The following is a 21,933-nucleotide window of genomic DNA, read 5'->3' on the forward strand; positions in this document are numbered from 1 at the left end:
CATTTGGGAGAAGTGTGGCAGGAAGCTTCTGTTTCTGATGTGCTGCATTTAACAAAGTACATAAAAAAATTGCTTATTTTAATTTCTACAAGGCTTTAACTTCTTTTCTTGAAATCTAGTATGCCCACATTTGCATAAGAACTCTGACAAATAGAAACGAAGTGAATAATTGAGACTTCTGTGGATAATTTGACATGTTTTAAAACGCCTATTTTAATGGAATTCTCTTGGGCTTATGTTTAAAATACATAAGAGATTGTTTGATTTGAATAAGAAATTAGGAGGTCATTTGGGTTTAATTATTTGGGGGTTTTAATCTATGGAAATCTCAAAGATCCTTTTTTCAATTCCAGGGGTATTTTTAATAGCCTCTTTTCTTTGATAGAGGAAAGACCTTTCATAAACCATGACATTTGTTACTAAAAACCCATTTCATGCAATAGAGAAATGTTAATCAAAACACAGTACTATGAAAAGCTCAGCTACCATTTTAGCAATTTAAGGACCTTAAGAAGAGATCAAATCCTGGTACCCTCATGAGCAAAGCCACTAGTGCAGTGAGTTGTGTTTTGCATAACATACTTGAAAAATTTAAAATAAAATTGTATACCCTGTACAGCTTTAACGTCCCCATGCAACTTGGTTTTCAATTATTATAGTTAGTATATATGTGACAGGAATTTTAACAACAGTAGATAACAGCTATTTATTTCTGAAAAATGTTTATAGGTAGCAATTTTTTTAATAAGCAACTTGTGTCTAATTAGTTTTTGTGATACAAGATGTTTTACTCTCAAATTGCTGTACATCAGTGAACAGGATAAAGAATACAGAGCAGAGTAGTAGAAAAAGGCTTATTTTCTTGTGTCAACATAATTCCTATGAATGACAGGGTAAAAGAAAGCCATTAATCAGACGTGAAATGGTTATTTCTAACGTGCAAAAGCAATGATTGTAGTAGTTTCCCTTGGGCGTACCTGTCTGAGCCAAGGGAAGCTGTGGTAGTGTACATTTGAGCTTGTGAAGGCAATGTTGAAAATTAGAAGTTTACTTTGCTTTTGGGATTCCACTTACTACCAGTTCTGATATAAGTATGGTCCAAAAATGCAAGAAGTGGAAAAGCAATGGCATCATTGTGTGGAGCAGGGGCTGGGGGAGTGCTGATGCTAGAGTTCTGTAGTTACAATGTGATAAGCAAGTGGTTTTACTTTCTGAATTGGGATTTTCCACCTGAATATGAGGAAAAACTTCTATGAGAGTGGCAGAGCCCTGGAAGGTTGTGGAGTCTCCTTCTCCAGAGATATTCAAAACCCTCCTGGATGTGATCCTGTGCAGCCTGCTGTAGGTGACCCTGCTCTAGCAGGGGGCGTGGACTAGATGATCTCCAGAGGTCCTTTCCAACCCCTGCCAGTGTGTGATTCTCTGATGAAGTTACCTGGAAGGCAAGCTGTTAAACTGTAGGAAACTTTCATGAAATAAAGTCTAGCTGAACTCTGGCAAGCTATGTGCTGTCATTTCCAAGCATGGTAATGCTTGGAGAAGTGTATTTTATGGCTAATGTCACAACACAGTGAGATCTACAGGCATATCAGGTGCTGGTTCGTTAGCAAGTTAAATGAATTTCACTGGCTGAAAATGTTGATCAGGTTAACTGTCCACATTACATTACTAACCTGCTTTGGACAAATTAAAAATCTATTATTTGAGTCTCTGATGAATACACCTACAGGTACCATAGCTGCCATGAAGCAAACTAATTACATGTGAAAAGTAAAAGTTTTATACTAAAACACAGTGTGCTTTCTGTTGTACGATCATTTCTGTCACTGTAATCTGCTGCTAAGAGGTCACTGTGCTGGCCAAGATGGAAGAGGACGTACGGGAATGGTAGTCAGTCCTGCAGGGCTGTGTACAAAAACATACCCATGTAACAATAAAATTGCAAATATCCGTACCCTGGCCATTGGATGGAAGGATTTCATTGGTAGGTCCAGTTGACAGTTATGCATTAAGTTTGTATTTCTCAGGGACACAGAAGCTGACACCTCTGGGTGTGAACTTCAGGTAACTGACTGAAGTCAGGTGGGATGAATCAAGGATGCTGTGTGGAACGACAGTAGTTTAAGCAACTTAATGAGAAGATAATTGCAGTTTGTGTGTGCATGTGTTTTCACAAGTTAAAATGTAGACACGTATCTATTACAGTCAATATTAAATTGACTTTTAAGTACTTCCTTAGAGCAACATGGCCAAAGTCTGGTGCTAAGAGAGCATTCAGACTGGACTGGAGGTAAAGAAATTAAGACAGTTGAAATACATTTGAGCTTTTGAACACAATTACTTTTGTGTTAACAGAATTAATGCAGAGTTCTGTACCGGAGCAGCCATGAGCGTAAAGAAAGTGTATTGGTGATCTGAGCTAGCTATTGCTTCATATTAAAGTGGCGGAGATAATGAGCTAGTTAAGTACTGTTTCTTCGCAGATATGATCAGGGTCAAACATGTCCCTGGAAAGAATATATTACTTAGATCATATTGCTACCACCTGAGGCTGCACATCACTTTCATTCTTTCTTTGGCAGTAAGAACTTGAAAAACTCTTACATTTTTACAAAAATGTGTACAGAGTATGTTCTGAATTTGATTAGTTTTACAATAAAAGGTCAAAATATTTTGGATCAAATTCTCCACTAGTGTAAAGTGGTGTATTGATCTCAAGACAAAAACCACACAGCCCTGTGTGTTTCCTCATGAATAGGATCTTTGACGATTTTATGTGTTCGTGGTGAACTGCAGGTGTGTTGTATGGCTCTCGCTGCACCGCTGTAGCACAAACAGCTGTTGTGCCACTCAGAGGTTCTTTTACATACAGTGAGAAGCAGCTGGGATCTATGAAAAAATTGTGGAAAAATACTTGATAACAGCAAAAAAATGTGTAAAAGGGACTGTTTTTCAGTAACATGAAGCATAAGACAAAAACTAAAATTTTGACTCAAAAGTGTGGATTTTTCTACCTTTTAGACTCTTCGCTGTTTTGTCTATACTTCAATGTGAAAGTCTTCAAGCAGTGAATTGGATTCAACTAGTACAAACCAATACAGCTTCACAAACAAAGTCACTATTTTCCAGTGTAAAGAGGCAATTAAGGAAAATCTGTAGTTGCTAAATGTCTGAGCCAACTGTTTCAGATTTTTCATAAGCCATCTGATTTACCTAAAGTCGAGTTGTCTGCAAGATAAATAGGTGTTTCTTGATTTAAAATGTCACGTGTGGGAGTTTGTGCAACACTCAACTAATTACTTGGGCCTCTAACTTTAGACTAAGGGAAGTTTTCATTTGCAGTTTGGGTGGTTCATATAATTGTATGACACACAAGATACAGTAAGTGCGTACTAAGGAAATGATTTTGTGGAAATATTTGCCTTTCTGTTGTGCAGCTGTAAGCATAATTTCTAGCAGCAAATAGACTGATGTATTGTGATTGATTGCAGGTTCCCTCAGGAGCTGAACATGGGGAAAATCAGTGCTGAAATCATGTGGACCCTGTTTGCCCAGGACATGAAATATGCTCTGGAAGGTAATTAGAACAAACTATTAATTACACTAGAGAGTTCAGCAAGACTGATTTCCACTGCAAATGACACCTGGCATCAGATTTCTGTGGATGGTAAGAGCTTTCTGGCATACTCATTTAAAGTGTTTCATAGGTTACTGAAAAACAAGGTTGTAAAGGGAGAAAACCAAGGCACTGCAAATAGATGAAGTTATCCGTGGAAGAAGGAGACAGAAGAATTGTAACTTTTAATGCTGCTTCTTGTTACGGAAATCTGACAGAATCATCAGCGTCCACCGACCACAAATCCGCTTGCTAGAGAGCATCATAGGCATTCTGTGTGTTCTTACCAGCTGAAAATTGCTGCCTTGCCCTTAAGAAACATTTACAGAATGATTTTATGGAGAAAGCACACACAGATAATTAAATCCTTTTGTGTTCAAAAGGCAGGATGTATTCATTCTAGTTCCAACAGAATCAAATGCAGCTTCCTTTTATTCTTTCAGACAGTACTGTGGTTAACCACTTTTTGTTCTCTAGAGCACATAATCTCCAACTAATGATTTCAGACCTGCTCATTAAAACAGAGTTAGTGCAGAAAACCAAGTAAAAATGCCTGCATGGAACTTTTTAAAAAATACTAAAGAAAAGGAAATAAGTAAATAGTCTTAAAGAAATATTACCAGCCCATATACATGTATTCACATGAACTTTTAGATCACTAGTAAAATCGTGACTCTTGAAAATAAGTTCATCAAACACTCTCTAACTAGTATTTATTTTTGCAGAATAAGAAATCGTGGCATTAGCTGAACCTCACTAATTTTCTTTACCTATTAAACAGATTTCCGCTTTAAATGTAAGAGAAATGCTAGCCAATTTATTTTTTTTTAACTTCCATAGTAGCAGGAATAGCTAACTGTGATTTTGACAACTCATGTTGTCTTCAGTTAAGCCTGCTACTAACTATAGAGCAAGTCTGCCAGTGGTGAAAATAAGAAGGTTGGATTTAAACAACAATGCAATTCAAAAGGCACAAAAGATAAAAGAAAAAAAAAAGAGGAATATTTGAAGATTACTTTATGTATTATTTGCTCCAGAATGTCTAATGCGATCAGAAGTGTGGTGGTACTTTGATGATATTGCAGATTTTTATGATGATAAAGAAAAAGGGAGAAAAGATGAGTGACTGGAATGGCTATTAGTGGAATAATTATTTTGTTCATCTGCTGTTGTGTTACTTTATTCTGTTAATTATATTGTTTGAATGTGGAACTTGCACACTCAGCACAGCAGAATAAAAAGAGGAAGAAAGGAAGGAATGAATTACAGGAGTGGTAATTATAATACGCAGCAAGACACAGAAGACATGAGAAAAAAATCTAAGATGTGGGTAGGAGTAGAGATGTTCAAACTAATATTGAAGGTCATGTTCTGTAGTCATGTCAGTGTAAATCAAAAGTACGAGTTTGAGAAAGCCAATGTCACAGGAGATCGTCCCTTGAGATTGATCAATGAAGCCAAAAGCTACCAAGAGTTGAGAAGCATGAAGACCAAATTAAAGCCAGTTTTCTGAGTTAGAACATACTCCTGGTTACAGTGAGAACAACCTTATATCTGGAGAGGCTGTAAATCAGGGGTGGGTATCAGAAGATAGCTGTCAGCAGCTCAGTGTTGTGATGGCACTAGCAGACTGCTAGCACAGGTTCATAAGAGTTTCTAGTAGCCGTTACACTGTCATGCTTTCGTGACTTTGAATGTACAGTCACACTCTGCACACGGACATCCCTGAGCACCCCAGTGCTGTCGTGTTTTAGCCATTGAACTATAAACATTCCATACTGCAGCAAGATAATTCACGAAAGATAATTCACTCTCCTTGCTAAGTAGAGCATACTGATCACTCAAAAGGCAGCTTCAGATCAAGCCATGGCTTCATTCTTGGCTGTAAAGAATAGAGCAGGAAGCTTTTGAGGAAGAGTTAATTATACAATGTATGAAATGTGGATGGTTGGGCTGGATCAGGACTTTAAAACAAATATTAATGTTAGTATCCTAATTCTGCAGAGAGAGATATGGAGGACTCATTAGGAGGCACTTGACTTTCCAAACCAGTCCCTGCCTATAGTCTCATCTCTGTGTTGCTGTGGATACTGTCTTTCTGAGGAGAGTAAATGCCATTCTTGTCATTAGGAATTCTAAGTTACTGCCCTAGAATCAGTAGTGAAACTGTTCCTGTGTATAAATAATAATTAAAGGAAATTTAAATTAATTATAAATTATTATAAATAGACGTAATTTCACCTTCTGTGGTTTCATTCCTAAACAGGAACTTCTATAAACCTAGTCACAAAACATAGATCAGTACGCTGTTTCTCTTTCCAGCTTTGCTGGTTTTTAAATCAGTTCTTTACATGGATACGCTACAAACTGAGATTGATTCTCCAGTTGTTAATGGCAATAAAAATTTTTGCTTCCAATTCTACAAGACGAGGAGCAATCCTTAACTATGGTCACACCCGATCCTCGTGGCTCTAATAGAGTTCATTAAAATGCATTACATTCTGCTATGCCCATCTCGCCTGCCAAGTCATTAGCATAGGCTGCCATCTGTTCCTATGTAGTGTCCAGGGCTGCAATTGCAATCGCTGCCTGATTCAATTTAGTATTAATCTCCTGCAGCAGCATCTTTTGTGTTCTAAAGTTGATTCCTTTCTGAATCCAATCAAGAAGAAATGAAATAGTCCAACATTGTTTGCAGAAGGATTTCTGACATAATAACAAAGATTCAATTAGCTCATCCAAGATCCTGTTTCTGGTTTTCCCCACTTTATATATTCCTGAATAGATCCAGCCACTCCCATCAGCCTAACTTCAGGAAATGAGTATGTCGTCACTCCATTCTCTAACAGAAGGCCAGTACTGGAGCATCCACTTTACATTCCTTTTCCCTTTTTCCTGAGAGCAGTGCAGAATGGCTTTTCAGGCTCTGTCCTCTCATTGCCCAGCAGAATGCGTCCTGTGCCTGCTCGGGGGATGTAGGGAGCTCCAGCTGCTGCTTTTCTGCAGTGCTGCCTACCTCCTTTGCAACGGGAGCCAACAGGCCCTGCGAGCCAGGTGCCAGCGGACGTTACGCTCCTCTGCCTTGTCTTCTCCCTTGATTCTTGCCCAGGACAGTTGAGCTAGGAGACTATTGTTGTGACATGGACAACATGGAGGTAACAGCAGCTTCCATAACAGTGTCCTTTTGCTAGAGAAGAGAGTGGTGATTGCACATCTCTATGAATACCAAGGCAGCGTATTTGCATGTGACAGTGTGGATGGCTGCTGTCAGGGGGAACAGCTTGGGTTTTGGTTGAGGAAGGAAAGGACATCCCAAAGCACAGTTCAATTCTCCACACTTACCAAGGTCATGGCTACACCATGCCAAGCTGACAGGCTTTGCACACAAAAACTGTACTAAAATCTGGTATTGAGTTCATCATTTCACCAGCCTTCATCAGCCTTCACTAGCAAGTGCTCCAGCCGCACCGCCTGAGTCACAGAAGGCAAAGGCAGGGACTGGCAGAATGAAGAACCGCCCACTGTAGGAGAGGATCAGGTTCGAGACCATCTAAGGAGCCTGAAGGTGCACAAGTCCGTGGGACCTGGTGAGATCCATCTGTGGGTCCTGAGGGAACTGGTGGATGAGGTTGCTAAGGCACTGTCCACCATATCTGAGAAGTCAGGACAGTCTGGTGAAGTTCCCGCTGACTGGAAAAGGGGAAACAGCACAAGACAGACATGGACCTGCTCAAGCATGTCCAGAGGAGGCCATGAAGATGAGGCTGGAGCATCTCCCCTGTGAGGACATGCTGAGAGAGTTGGGGTTGTTCAGCCTGGAGAAGAGAAGTCTCCGGGGAGACCTTACAGCGGCTTCCAGGGCTGAAAGAGGGCTGCAGGAGAGGTGGGGAGGGACTCTGGATCAGGGGTGCGCTGACAGGACGAGGGGTAACGGAACTGAAAGAGGGGAGATTGAGATGAGATGTTAGGAAGAAGTTCTGTCCTGTGAGGGTGGTGAGGCACTGGAAGGGGCTGCCCAGAGAGGCTGTGACTGCCCCCTCCCTGGCAGTGCTCAAGGCCAGGCTGGATGGGGCTGGGAGCCACCTGGTCTGGTGGGAGGTGTCCCTGCCCATGGCTGGGGATTGGACTAGATAATATTTAAGGTCCCTTCCAATCCAAACCACTCTGTGATTTCATTCTAGAAATTCATTCAATTTTAAATTAATAACAATGTTTAGTCTTTGCATAGTATGAAAAGTTTTATGCGAACTTTAACGAATTAAGTCCACACAAGTTCTAATTTTTTTCTGATCTAATGAGCTTGAGATTATTTTGATGTATAGATTTTGCATGGAGAAGGTATCACATGTTTCTCTTTGAGAACTGAACTTCATTAGATTTGGTCCTTTTTTTTTTCCTTCTTTGCAGGTTATTCATGAAGCAACAGTGATTTTGCATGACAGATTATATGTTGTTGTTTGGCATTTAGTTTACACAAGCATATTTGAGCTTATAGGATGTTAATATTTTTGTACTATCTGGTCCTCAAATTATTCTGCATTTATGGTACAAATGAGAACAGAGAGGGAATTTCACTAGCAGTGCAAGTGATTTGTTACTGACCTCATATGGCAAGAAAACTTTTCCTTTCCAAGTATGACAATGCGAAGGTTAAAATATGATGAGAGAGTAATGTGCTGAAACTAGACATGCAATTACAAAAGTATCTTTTTTATTCTGTGTCCTCAGATGTTTCATATCTCTAACTTTTGAATAGGTCAGATCAAATGTCCAAAGCTATCCAGTGTGTTAGAAAGAGAACATTCTAATTGCTGTTATTATGATAATCTAATTCTGATAGTGACCAGGAGTCAAGACCAGGATCAGCCACAAATGAATTAGCTGCTGTGTAAATGCAGGAATAGATAGTCTTACTCCTGCAGAGCTAGGATTCTGAAGTGTCAGGCCTTATAAAAATTAAAGAACAAGAAAGTCATTACACCATTTTATCCATTTAACGTAGGTTTGCTTTTCAGGTTTCCTGCTGTCCTCGGTGCATACACAGATACCATCTTCCAGTTTTTTCCTTCATGACACAAACTGATAAAGGGATATGAAAGAGAAGAGGCAGGTCTGTGAGTTGATGCTGGGCACAGAGATAGCATAGAAAAAACCCAAAAAGGCTAACGCTGCCCAGAGAAAGGTCATGCCATTTGGTGGCAGATTTCAAGTCTATTTTCATTCCGATTTACAAAGTTCCCCTTAAGACAGAATATAGCCTTGGCCTAGAGGGGGACTACAGAGCAGATCTGGGGAGGTGGGGCTGAGGCTATGGAAGGGAGAACAGGGCAGCATCCACCAAACTGCAGCTTCACCATTATCGAAATATTAAACCTTTTTTATTTTAGTTAATTTCATTCTGCATTGACACATTTCAGCGTATTCCATCCTCATTTTTTTAGAGGCCTGAGGAGTAGAGTCACATGTAGCCTGTAAAGGCAAAGAAAAGGGGATTACATTTAGGGTGAATAATAAACTTCCCTTTGGCAGATAATCAATAAGATTCAATGTGACATGATTAGAGGAAGAGGGGAGTTAGAAATGTTTGTTGGTCAGCATAACAGACAGTGATGTTAACAACAGCAGCTGCATGCTGCACATACTGGAGGGATCAGCTCTGCAGGTACGAGAATCCAGTTGAGCACCCATCATGTGCAGCACAGGCATGCCCAGGCTTGCCTAAAAAGCACTGTAGCCATACCAAATGGCACTATTTTGTTGAAGTTAATTAAACCCACTAATTAGACAGATAAAGTGGACAGAACTGTTCCCAGGAGCTAAGTTAATATTTCTTCATGGCATCATACTGTGCTGTATTGATGTGTCTTCTCACTTGAAACTACCTCAGAGATCTCTAGTAAAGCGCAACCTTGAATCTGGGGGCACGCCTGCTGTATCATTTGGTCATTCCCTAACCCATTCTCTTCAGTTTTACATACTGAACCATAATCAGAACAGTAAGTTCTACCAAGTGTTTATACTGCAGTACAAGTCTACAGTAACCTTAGTAAGTGAAAGCTTCCTGATGTCTGATTGTAGGTGTTTTCATGGTGCCAGATGTTATAGAAAACATGTAATGCCTCAGCCTCACATTTGTCTTGCTGCCTGATTCTTCCTGTTTCATACTTCATTCTACTAATTGCTTATAAAACGCCACCATGCCTATTTGGTAATGTTTTCTGCTCACTTTGCGCTCTTGTGATAAGCCAAAGAGCAGAGAATCAAGTCTAAATGTTTCCTTCATTTCCAAAAAAATGAAACAATAACTAAATAAAAGTACCATGTCATAAAAATTACATTGAAGATGCAAAGCTGAGTATTCAGCAGTTAAGGCCCAATACAATTAAGGCTGCCTTTATTACCTTTATTCTCTTTTTCCTCCCAGGTTTAAGCATTATAATATACCATTTAATTATGTGCTAACATTTCCCAGGAAGCAGTGGTTTCCAAGAAGCATTTATATTCTCTATTTTGCAATTTTTATACATGTTAGAGGTTTATGAAAGCCTAATCAATGTAAATTGGATTCCTATACCAACATTGCTTTTCCTCTTTTATTACTTTGTGATTATGTTATTACTTCAAATAAACGTTGAAACCTCAGTACAAAGTATTTGAAACTTCCATCATATTCTTCAGAAACAAGGCATTAATCATCATCTTAGATCTCATATCAGCTGGGATGGAGGATTTCTTCTGTTCCACTTATGGCTTGTATTTCCTTAGGCTTTCCACAGTCAATTGATGTACAAAGCAAGAATTCCACTAACAGTAAAAAAGGACAGTTCAGATTATTTCAGTCCTTGGAAGCAAGTGCTTGTTTCCTTCTGTAATCAACAGTAGCTATGTATATCCAAAGACAGAACTTTGTCTCTGCGTGTTTGTTCTTTGGATATTATTGATCTGTTTAGCTTTCACGGTACATAACTTTCATTCTGATGTGATATTGAAGGTTAAACTTATACTGAGGTTGATCTTATTAAATTATTTGCTGTACTGGCATTTTTCTTTGTCTTAGTTGCAAGTAGGAGTAAAAAAAGCAACAAAGTCATGTTAAGAAGTTAATTTGCCTGAAGTAATTTGAAATGTTCAGGTAACATAACACAGTAGGTAAAAAATGGCAAATGCAATGTTTTGTAGCAGAAATAGCGTTGTTTGCAGCAGTTCACACATTCCTCATGATATTACATGTTGCCTCTCTTAGATAGCCTGTAACACTGGTGATTGACGCCTTGAGGTTCCCGTGAGCATTTTACCTCTCCCAGAAAGCAAGGTACAGCTCTGCCTTTCCGCATGCCGAGCAGGCGGCCCTGAACCCGCTTGTACCCACTGTGAAACGGGAAGCACAGCAGAGCACTGAGCACATGGCCTCTTGCCTTGAGAGCTCCCCCTTGGATACAAAGGGCAATGTCATATCAGCTTTCAAAGTGCACGGCGTTAAGTCAAGGACTAATTAGCCCACTTCTGCTGCAGACAAGAAGACAAAAACCAGTAAATCCATTTTTTCTCACAATTCAGAATGAGACAGTCTGCCTTCCTTCCCTCCTCTCTGTCCAGTGAGGAAATATGACTCTCTGGTTAAGAAATCTTTAAACAAGATGTATGCTGCCCTTCATAATTTATGTATGTTCCCTTAGGAAATTTAGAATTCACTTGGTCTCCCTATACCTCAGTTTCCCGTTTGTAAAATGTAATAGCACAGCTCAGTCACCTCATGGAGATGTTCACAAGATGTAATCCATTATGTCTGTGAAGTGTTCAAAGATATTTTAATGAAAATTTCCAAGTAAATGCAGAGAAAAGGTTGAATATGGAGATATCTCTTATGAAAGACAGAATATATTTTTTAAAGGAGAATTAGAGGGGGGTTTAGTTGTAAATAGCCTTCAAGTGTGATCCAAAAAAGGAGATAATGACAGAAGTTTTTCAGTTTTCCGTTTATTGTATGTATCTTGACACAAAGAGCCCTTTCAGAAGATACTTCACATTATCAAAATCAATGTAAATTAAACATAATTATCAATTAGTCGTGTCCTGCTCTGTATTTCAGTTAATAACCAGTGACTTCCATTGCCTTTAGCAAAGTACAAGAACCCTGGGATGAGATGTCTAGTAGAATGTAGTGTTTCCTTCTAAATTGGTTGTGAACTTTGTCTGAGGTTACATTTTTCTTCATTTGTGGCCTGACCCAATATGTTACATTCAATCAGAGTCTTCCAGTTCATTTCAGCGGTACAGGGATTAGTCTAGAGCACTACAAGCATCGTACCCGCGTTCAAAGAGGTGATGGTATGGCAACCACCTCCTGCACTGTAGGGAAATTCCATCAGGATCCAAAATGTTCACTCCTACTTTTATCCAAAACATAGCTGCATCAGGCCGGTTAACATTTCCACAGTGATTCGGAGGGAGGAATACCAACTCATGCTCAATCAATTATCATTCCTCGTAGGACTTCCTTAGGAGCTCTTCTTCCACTAGCCGTACCCAATTTGTGCCATGTATGTACTTCCCAGTTATATGACTGAAAGTTTGGAAATAACAGGTTTTCTAAAACAGCAGTTCTGAAAGAAGTAGATAAAACAAACAGCTCGTAGTCTCTAGAATGATTGGTAAGTAATTATTGCGAATAATACGGAATTACGTCACAAAGGTTGAAAACAGGATCTGAGTTTTGATGAGAAACTTTTCAGTTAATCCAAACATAATTCCTTTATGCTTAGTCTCAATCATTTCTATTTTAATAAACTATTGTGCAATAGCATGTATGTAACAGTCGAATCAACTGATTGTGATATAATTAATTAGCTCCGCATAAATAGTCATTGTAGTAGTTATTAATTTCTGCAACATTATCTTTAAAGCCTGGAAACTGGACAAGGTTTTTTGTTAGATATATTTATGTATATCTAGGCAATTTGTTCATTTTTTGCAGACAAATTTCCTTCTTGCAATTCTGGTTCATAAGGATTTGAAATATTCGTTAAACCCACCTCATTAGAATCCTTCAAGGAGTTTAACTGTATGTTGTTACTAAAAACAGTGGCTAGGAAACTGCTGTAGGAAAAAAAAAAAAATTGCTTTTGTACCCAGCTTTTGTACCCAAATAAGGGGAAATTAGAGTTGAACAAAATATCAATTTGATTACCTGATTATTTTAAAAGTTCATCTTTTATGAAGGTTGTTAATTACCCTTTTTTCCTTTTTTAGAAACTTGACGCATATCAAAAATTGCATGGTTACTCAGAGTGATGTTATTACCTCAAGGTTAGAAAGGAAGAAGGATTCTGTAGTGAACGAGATTCTATTCCAGTTTATTAAATGGCATCACGTCTTTAGTGTTGTGTAGATTTTCTGTTTAGTAAGTCATCGTTACGACTTCATTGACAAAACGCTGTGACACTGCAAACATCAGACCAAAACTTAATAGTTGTATTGCAGTTTCTTTTTGTTTGCTGCCTTCAGAAAATCTTCTTACCTCTCTTTAGTGATTGCTGGAAAAACGCGCAAGAGATCAAACGTGGTTCCAAAGTACCGCTGTTTGGGCACAGGCCTGTGAGGAAAGCCCCGGGGGTTATAGACCTTTCTGCAGTGTCTCTTGGTACAGGTTGCTGTAAATTGGCTGCAATTAGGCAGTTTGCTAGACACAGTGTCACCAGGTCCTCGGCCGATTTCCTCACACACGAAACCTATTTGCATATATGAGTACATTCCACATAATAGCCTTTGGAAAAAACCTCTCTTCTTTCTTGGTTACACAAACAGCACCTGAACAGAAGTTGGTTTTCTTTTTCTCAGCGCTGTTGTTTATGGGAAGTCTCTTAAAGGTGTTACTGTCATTGGCATTTGTGCACCTGAAAGGTTGTGACTCTTCACGCAGCTGGGTGGCAGCTGAAGTGGTGCTGTCCGTTGCTGTAGACACATGGAAGTGTACATGCACTAGAGCCTTACTGCTCAGGAGGTATGACAAAAGCCCGACAAAGTAATCAATACTGTAAAAAAGCTCCTCTTGCTGGAACTGCAATAGATAAAACCAGTTGAAGTGCCCCATGCACACAGATTACAGTTTACAAATTTTACAGTTTACAGAAATCCATATTTTTTCCCCTGATTCATGATCAGTAGTAGAGAATAACATGCCGTTATCACTAACTGTAAATGTCCTTGTTACAAAACGCAGTAGATTAATAGATGCTGATAAAAATATGCTGCACTACAAGGAACATTTAATAAAAGTAGCAGCACAAAAGAATAGACTAATAGTATTAGCTTTGCTATAATGGAGGTTACGTTTACCTAGAATCAATTATGAGAAATTTCTGTTGTAACCTCTGCCAAGCACATTTGCACAGCGTACAATGGGCAGGTCTAGTTCAAGACCGATTCAGGATTATAACAAATTTGCAAAGCAAGAATGGACATTTTTAGGAAGAGTTATATTGTGCAGCTACTACATGTGTCTTCCAGAAAGTCCATAATGGATACACCTGCATAGGAAAACATGGTGCCAGCTTTCCTTCCAGGAAAAAGGACAGAGATCTCCAAACTGCACTGCAATCGGTGACTACTGAAGTGATGATTTGGCATAATGATAAAACTAAAAAATTCCTGTTAATGTACCTGATGAGATCTGAAAAACACAGAATGGGTATTTCACAGTGCATTTGCAGACAGAGAACTGAGGGGTATGGTCAGGTGTGTGTAAGAAAGAAGATGGGATGCTCCCACTGTCGTACAAAATCAGGTTCACACCTGAATATGTAAGGAAAAATTGCATAACGCTGTGTTATGACGTGCACAGAAGTAAGGAGCACGTAGGAGGTTTGAAAGAGGGACGTTCTTAATACATGCTATTTACACTAGAACGTCGTTCCTGCTGGGCATCTGTGTTAATCACTTTTCAAGGGAGCTGGGAAAAGAGATTAGTCTTTTGCTTAAGGAAGAATGTGCCAGTGACACGACACCTCAAACAGGTGAGATCTGCCCAGATTTTAGGAAGCTGTGAAGAGTAAGCGAAGGAAGGATTGCTCTGCCCAAGACTTGTGCCTCCATGGGTTCCTGCTCTGGGAGAAGGAAGATTCGAGCAAGGGTAAAGTGCCGGCGAGCTAACAGCTTGACACAGTGGAACTGGGCGAGTTCTGCAGTCGCTGGGTGGGAAAGACTGCAGAGCATAGCGGGCAAGCTAAAATAAGGATCATAATCCTGGAAAGATGGACATTTGCTCCAGACCAATTGAATCAGACCTTAAAAATGCAGAAAGTGGCTCCGTGACTCCTGCCGTCCGTGATCATCTGCATATCCAGTTGAAAACAGGAGGACACTAAGAAGGTGGAGAAGCCCATTTGAAAAACTTCAAAAACACTTTATTAATCCAGCTTTTCTACTTGTGCCATGTATAAATCAGATGGCTGTAGAGCTGTGGAGTTGTCTCCTCTTTCTGTTTCTTACTGATATGTGATAAATTCAGCCCATTTACTAATGCGATTTTCACAGATTCACATGGGACTGACATTTATAGTTGTTACTTCATTTGGCTACTGCAGAGCTTTAGTTATCTTTTCTAACTTGGCACCTGACACAGCTTCTTACCCATTTTGAAACAATCAAGGAAGAATCTAAATGTCAACAAATTTGTGGGTTTTCCTCACTGAAGTGAAAGGAGTTCAACTCTCTTCATTTGAACAGACTAACTTGTGGTCTGGTCTCTGTTTTGTTGTTTTGTTTTTCCTAAGGGTGCTCAGAACCTGAAGATTAGAACTGCAGGTACTACAAGCCCTAAAAAAATCAAACCAGTTGTGCTTTAAAATGCAAGTGCTGTGCTATTATGTCACTAGTGCCCTGAGGCACAAGAACGTTGTTTACTGTTAGAATGCTGTTAAATGCTTCTTTTTTCAACTTCTATTACAGAACATGAAAAGCAGCGACTATGCAAAAGCACAGATTATATGAATTTGCACTTCAAAGTGAAATGGTTTTATAATGAATACCTGCGAGAGCTCTCTGCTTTCAAGGATGCAGTGCCGGAATACTCCCTGTAAGTAGTGTGCAGGGAAGTCTCCCGTGAGTCTGGGCGTGGTGCAAGGTTTGTGCTGACCAAATATTTATGCTCAGGTTTGTGCGAGATCTCAAGGTGTGTAGCACTAACAGCACTTTACTCTTTGTACGTCCTTCTCTTCAATTCCTCAATTTAGCAAATTAAATAGTCCAGGCATTGAAAGTGTGAATAGCTATTTCATGGGATGCTTTAACCAACTGCTGAAATGGCAGGACTTCACAGATGACAAAATATTTTGGTCAGAAGAGGCCTGAGGAAGGAACTGTGGGAACAGCAGCAGTATTAGTTGTAGGCCCCTGCATTTGTTTCATACACAAATTTGGATAAAGATACAATGTTAATGGGATCTACTGCTGGAATTATTTTTACTGCATTGGGTTAATATTCAGCTGCTGATCTCATTTTTGCCTTTACTCCTGCAATTAATACGTTCAATCCTGTCCTTTTACATGATCTAGCCTTAATCTTCTGCAAGTCTGATGATTTGATGAGATGGTTTGGGGCTTGTTATTTTGTTGAATAATTTATAAATAAACTAAAGAAAAATAAAACACAACTGTTGTTTTATTAAAGCAAAGTTTTATCCAAGTTATTTCACATACAAAGTAAATGTGCAGAATATGATCCCCTGCAAAACATGGACACATTTCTCTGGTGGCTACTGCTAACTTTATGTGTATTTATATATATCTATATATATTTATATACACTAGGGTAGACCAGTTAGAGTATTGTGAAACTGAAGCCTGAAAGCCACAGTGTCTTTGGTGACCAAAATTTTTCTCGGATGACAGACTTTTTAGCAACTAGAACAGAGGTGAAGACACAAGATGCCAAACTGCTGGGTGGTCTGCCATCTCTCCTGTCAGGATGTTTACGAAATGTACTTACTTTACTTTACAAAGTTGTTTTCAATTTTCAGGTGGTTTGAACCATTTGTCATTCAGTGGCTGGATGAAAATGAGGATGTCTCAATGGAATTCCTTCATGGAGCACTCGAAAGAGACAAAAAAGATGGGGTGAGCTTTTACTTCTTAAAGAAAAGAAGAAAGAAAGTATTAAGACAGTTACTTAGTTTTGCAAAACTAGAAGTACGTTTGGTCCCACAGTTTCCTCATTAGACCTCACAAGATACGCAGCCAGTAACTGTTCTCAGAAGATAATCCTGTGGGCAAATTCCTGCTCTGATTCTGTCTGCTTGAATTCCCCATAGACTTCACTAAACTCTGATGTGATACTGATGTCATGAAAGAGAATGTTGATTTTATTGTTAAGAGTTTTGAAGGTAATAGAAATGTGAAAAAAAAACATTTCTCAGTATTATTAGCGAGACTTTTTTTAATTTATTTTTTATTTATTACTTTTTATGAAAGTAATTCTAGGAAGAATTTAAACTATAAGAAAATCATTTAATATAGTTTTGATCTCTGAACAAGTATTAACTCATTTGAATGTTTCTCTCCAGTTTCAGCAAACATCAGATCATGCCCTCTTCTCTTGTTCTGTCGTTGATGTCTTCACACAGCTCAATCAAAGCTTTGAGATTATTAGGAAACTGGAGTGTCCTAATCCAGAAGCACTATCTCATTTAATGAGAAGATTTGCAAAGGTAAATTAAAACCAATGCATCTCATCTAGGCTTCAGAGAGAGTGCCATTGTGTTGCCACGTACTTAAAGGTTAAGTAATTCCAGTGTTGTTTAGAATCAGTCTATTCTATCTCTAACTGGGATACTTAGACGTGCTGTCTGTGGCTTAAGACTGGTTTTCATCTACTGTGTCAAAATCATTTACCGATCCGAGCAGTCCTGTCCTCTCTCAGATTTCATATTTACATACGTTGTACAGTCAGTTATTATTCTTGCTAAGCACTGATTCCATTAGCGGAGCAATTCAGTGAAATGCCGTCGTCTAATCGCGCAGCGCAAGGGAAGGGAATCTAAGGTACAGCAGGGAAGTGCTGTTGGTGGAAGCCCTGAGGCGGTAGTTCTTATTCATCTGCTTTTGTTAGGTCAGCTTTCTGTTCGGATGGAAACGTTTCCTCACAAGATTTAGATTTCCATTAGAGTCCTGATGGTTTTAAAAAAGTTTGCGTTTACGTTTATTCCTGTTCTTCCACTGCAAGAGTTCTCCATTTGCCAAGTTCCTATTTACATGGCTGCCGTAAGGGAAGCTCATATTGTCAGGCTTTGAACAGTGGTCCCTTGGTCTTGTTTTTCCATTATATTTTTATCTATGCATTGTCATCCTAGGGGATATTTTGAGCTTGCTACTGTTCCGTTAAGTGTGTAGCACGTTGCAAGGAGCTTTGAGACGCAGTGCTTCTCAAAAACAGTATGGCTAAAATTAAAGTGTATCTGCTATTGAAGATTACGTTCCATTAAGAACCACATGCCATCTGTTGTACAGGGATTTGGAAATGTGCTCACAGGATTGTTTACATTATATCTAAAAAACCCACTATATACTAAATGGGTAAACACCTGAAAATTCTGTAATTTATATAACCACCTTTTTTAAGGGGTTTTTATTATTTTAGTTTTACATGATGAAATTTACCATTTAAAAGATTCTTCTCCCCTTCTAGACTATCAACAAAGTGCTTCTTCAGTATGCTGTAATTATTTCAGATTACTTCAGTTCATATTGTGACAAAGACAACGTGGTGAGTAAAAAGCTGTGTTTTGTTTCTGTCTCAGAAATTACCTTTAAATCACTTACTGTGCTTTTCGAAAATGTAATCGCCTTGGTATATGGAAAAAAGTATGAATGGAGGAATGAATTTTTGTTTTGCTTTATTTTCTAATAAGGTCAGCACATTTTCATAGCTCCTTAAATTGCTATGTAAAACCTGGAATAGGTGGAATCAGTTAAGAATCCTAGTTAATAATTTAATATGTTAAAGTAGAAGAAAATTTACAAGATCTTCTTAGGAGCAACATTATTGTCCTGGTTTCTGTGAGGATAGAGTTAATTTTCTTCCTAGTAGCTGGTACAGTGCTGTGGCTTGGATTCAGTGTGGGAATAACGCTGCTAACACCCTGATGTTTCAGTTGTTGCTGAGTAGCGCTTGTCCCAAGGCAAGGACTTTTCAGTTTGCCATGCTCTGCCAGCAAGCAGGAGCTCGAGAAGCTGGGGGGAGCACGGCCAGGACAGCTGCCCTGAACCAGCCAAAGGGATGTTCCGCAGTGGGACGTCAGGTTCATGCACAAACTGGGGGGAGCTGGGCAGGGGGGCAGGTCGCTGCTCGGGCATCGGTCAGCAGTGGCAAGCAACTCCATTGTGCATCGCTTGGCTTTTCTTGGGTTTCATTTCCATCTCTTACTGTTTTTTCTTTGTTGTTACCATTATTAATATATTTTACTATTAATATTTTATTATTTTATTTTAGTTAATGAACTGTTTTTAACCCAACCCATGAGTTACTTTTTTTCAATTCTTCTCCCTACCCCACATTTTTCAGGCCACAGGTAGTTTTGCTAGGAGACACTTAGAACATTCTGTTCCTTTTACACAATTTTCTCTAAAATAGAACTAATAAATAAAAATACCAAACTCAAAACTTTATTACTAAGTAGAAGTTTTATATACAAGTTTTTAGAGGAGTGACTTTTGCGTGTGTAGTTATGTCATGTCTCAGATTTGACTTCCCCCTACAGATATGTTCAATCTTGAAGCCCTTTGCAGTAAACACATTGAAAAGACTCACTTCAGTAGATATCCATGCATCTTTCTTCTGGTAGTACTAAATCTCTTCAGCTTGTGGAAAGAGTAAAAGCCCAAGGCCAAGTTTGGCAGTTATTGTGTAAGAAGAATCAGAGCTGCAGAAACACTGGGAAATATGCCAGTTATAGGATAGAATAGACTATTTCAGTTGGAAGGGACCTACAGTGATCAGTTAGTCCGACTGCCTGACCAATTCAGGGCTGACCAAAAGTTAAAGCATGGTGTTAAGGGCATTCTCCAATGTTAAACACCGAGAGGCTTGGGGCATTGACCACCTCTTTAGGAAACCTGTTCCAGTGCTTGACCGCCCTCTCGGTAAAGAAATGCTGCCTAAGAAGCAGCCTGAACCTCCCCTGATGCAATTTTGAACCATTCCCATGTGTGTTGTTGCTGGATACCAGTTGATATATGATAGACCAGCACAACATATCACCAGTCTTTTTCCCCCTAAGCCAGCAGGAGGTAAATCTTCATGCGTTTTTAACTTTACAAGTGCAGGTTCTGCATGTTCCTTACCTCTTCCCTCCAGGGCAAATGCAGAGCTGAAAAGAACGAAACACTCTCTCTCCCCAACAGGGAGGAGTGAATGCATGATGTGACATTAATCAGTCCAAACCAAGCTTCATCTAAAATAATCTGTCTCTGTATCTGGCCCAATATGAACCATAATTATTCTCAAAATTTAATGTAAAAAAGAAATAAAATTTCTGAGGGTTTTTTTTTTTTTTTCATTTCTTTCAATTTAATGCTAATATTAACTAAAGGTTACTGCTTTCTAGAAGAAATGAGTTTTGATACCCAGTGTTGAGTTATTGAGTCAAACTGTGTGGTCTTTTGGCCTGTCCAAGGGGACTTTTTTAATTGTTTCGGTGGTTGAATTCTGGTCACCCTGGTACGCCAATTTTTACTAAGGCTTTAGATGGAATTAATCTCATTGCAGTACAATGCCTTTGGGGGACATAACTTGTTTTTAGCAGAAGCTACCTTTTTGAAATACATACTTATATTATAGCTTAATAACAGACCATTTGATCTGGTGATGTCAATTACATTAAAAGTCCGTCTCCTGCATTAGAGTTGATAGAAGAGATTAAACCAAATATTTTTATAAAGTTAGATTTTTGCATTCTTTTTCAAGTTAATACTTTTACTATTTTTAGTAAACACTACAAAATGTGCACATAAACTGTTCGAATAAAAGCATACCAAAGGTGTTTTTTCATAAAGACACGTATCTAATGTAAAAACATCCTCTGATCTTCCACCTTCTGTCACAGTTTGCAGACAAACCTGGGTTTATGGATTGTACTTACCACTCACTTTTACGAGTGGTTGCAACCGGCTGGCTGATTCCTGTAAATTGCTGCAAAGAGTATTCTGAAGGGAAAAATGATGAAATAATAAGACGAGAAATTTTTAAGGTCTTGTTCTGTTATTAACTGACAGCAGTAGACAATTTCCATTGAGCCAAGGTAGGCTTAGGCTCTGAAAGAGCAACCTTACCTCTTCTCAAAGGGAACTGTAAACTGCCTCAGTATGAAGTATTTATCTCATAGCTTCAGTGTATTGCCAAAGGCATCTGCACTTGTTTTGAACAAAAGAACCAAGACATTATATTCAGCTACTTATTTGTCCATCAGAAATCATAATCATTGATTTGTGATACTGCAGATGATTTCCAGAATAATGACTATGTCAGAGGACAGGAGATAGCACAGGAGAGTAGGACAGAAACTTAGTGATCATAAATTAAAAGAAGGTAGATAAACAAATAGAAGAAGTGGGGTTTGTGAATTTTTCAAGAGGCGGGAAGAGAGGTGATATTAACCTTTATGCAAAGCCAGCTGACTTGCAGGACAAATAGTGTGCTTTACTGGGAAGCAGTAATGTAAGTATTAAGAAGTCAGATCAAATTGCTTTTTTTTCCTTCAGTTGAGAAGGACTCTGACACCAAATTCCTTTGAGAGTAATCTAGAACTCATTAAAGCTAAATCATGTTACTGAACTTTTGAATACTAAAATCCATTCCCACCGTGTTTCAGCACCATGTTGGAACATTCTATTAACTAGAAAGGTGCAAACAAGTATCAATCACTGTAATCATTCCACCAACAACTTGTTGCCTGAAAAAAAGCATGTGTTTTGCTGAAATGCATTACTTCAGTGTCTAAATTAATCCAATCATGCACTAGAATAGACTGACCTTGGCTAACCAGAACTCTTTTAACAAGTATTGTCTTATTGCACCATAGCAAACTAGGATAGAATGTCACCGGAGTACACAAAATTCCAGTAACAGATCCTTTCTTCCACAGTTTTGTAATAAGCTGCTTAATTTTATCCATTTTGCTTTTTACCTCATATTTATCCAGCAATTGCTGTCTTTTACGCTTTGGCTCTCTGTTCTTCCTTAAAGAAATGAGTTTAAACAGCAGTATTTTTAGACTAAATGAATATGTTTACAAAATGCTATTGCCTAATTCATTCACCAACTTTTC

At 38.8% G+C, this 21,933-nt stretch overlaps 1 protein-coding gene across 2 annotated transcripts in view; it reads left to right on the top strand.

The window, feature by feature from the left end:
- UNC13C (unc-13 homolog C) overlaps window positions 1-21,933 on the top strand; it is a 156,349-nt gene that overhangs the window by 100,535 nt on the left and 33,881 nt on the right. For both annotated transcript variants that reach the window (XM_086471301.1, XM_086471302.1), the window contains 5 exons: window positions 3,492-3,577; window positions 15,563-15,689; window positions 16,633-16,729; window positions 17,176-17,319; window positions 18,297-18,374. In XM_086471301.1, the coding sequence (XP_086327427.1) occupies window positions 3,492-3,577; window positions 15,563-15,689; window positions 16,633-16,729; window positions 17,176-17,319; window positions 18,297-18,374 (532 nt within the window). The remainder of the gene's footprint in view (window positions 1-3,491; window positions 3,578-15,562; window positions 15,690-16,632; window positions 16,730-17,175; window positions 17,320-18,296; window positions 18,375-21,933) is intronic.

This window comes from Leptosomus discolor, chromosome 11 (genome assembly GCF_034619465.1).
Source record: "Leptosomus discolor isolate bLepDis1 chromosome 11, bLepDis1.hap2, whole genome shotgun sequence".
NCBI lineage: Eukaryota > Metazoa > Chordata > Aves > Leptosomiformes > Leptosomidae > Leptosomus > Leptosomus discolor.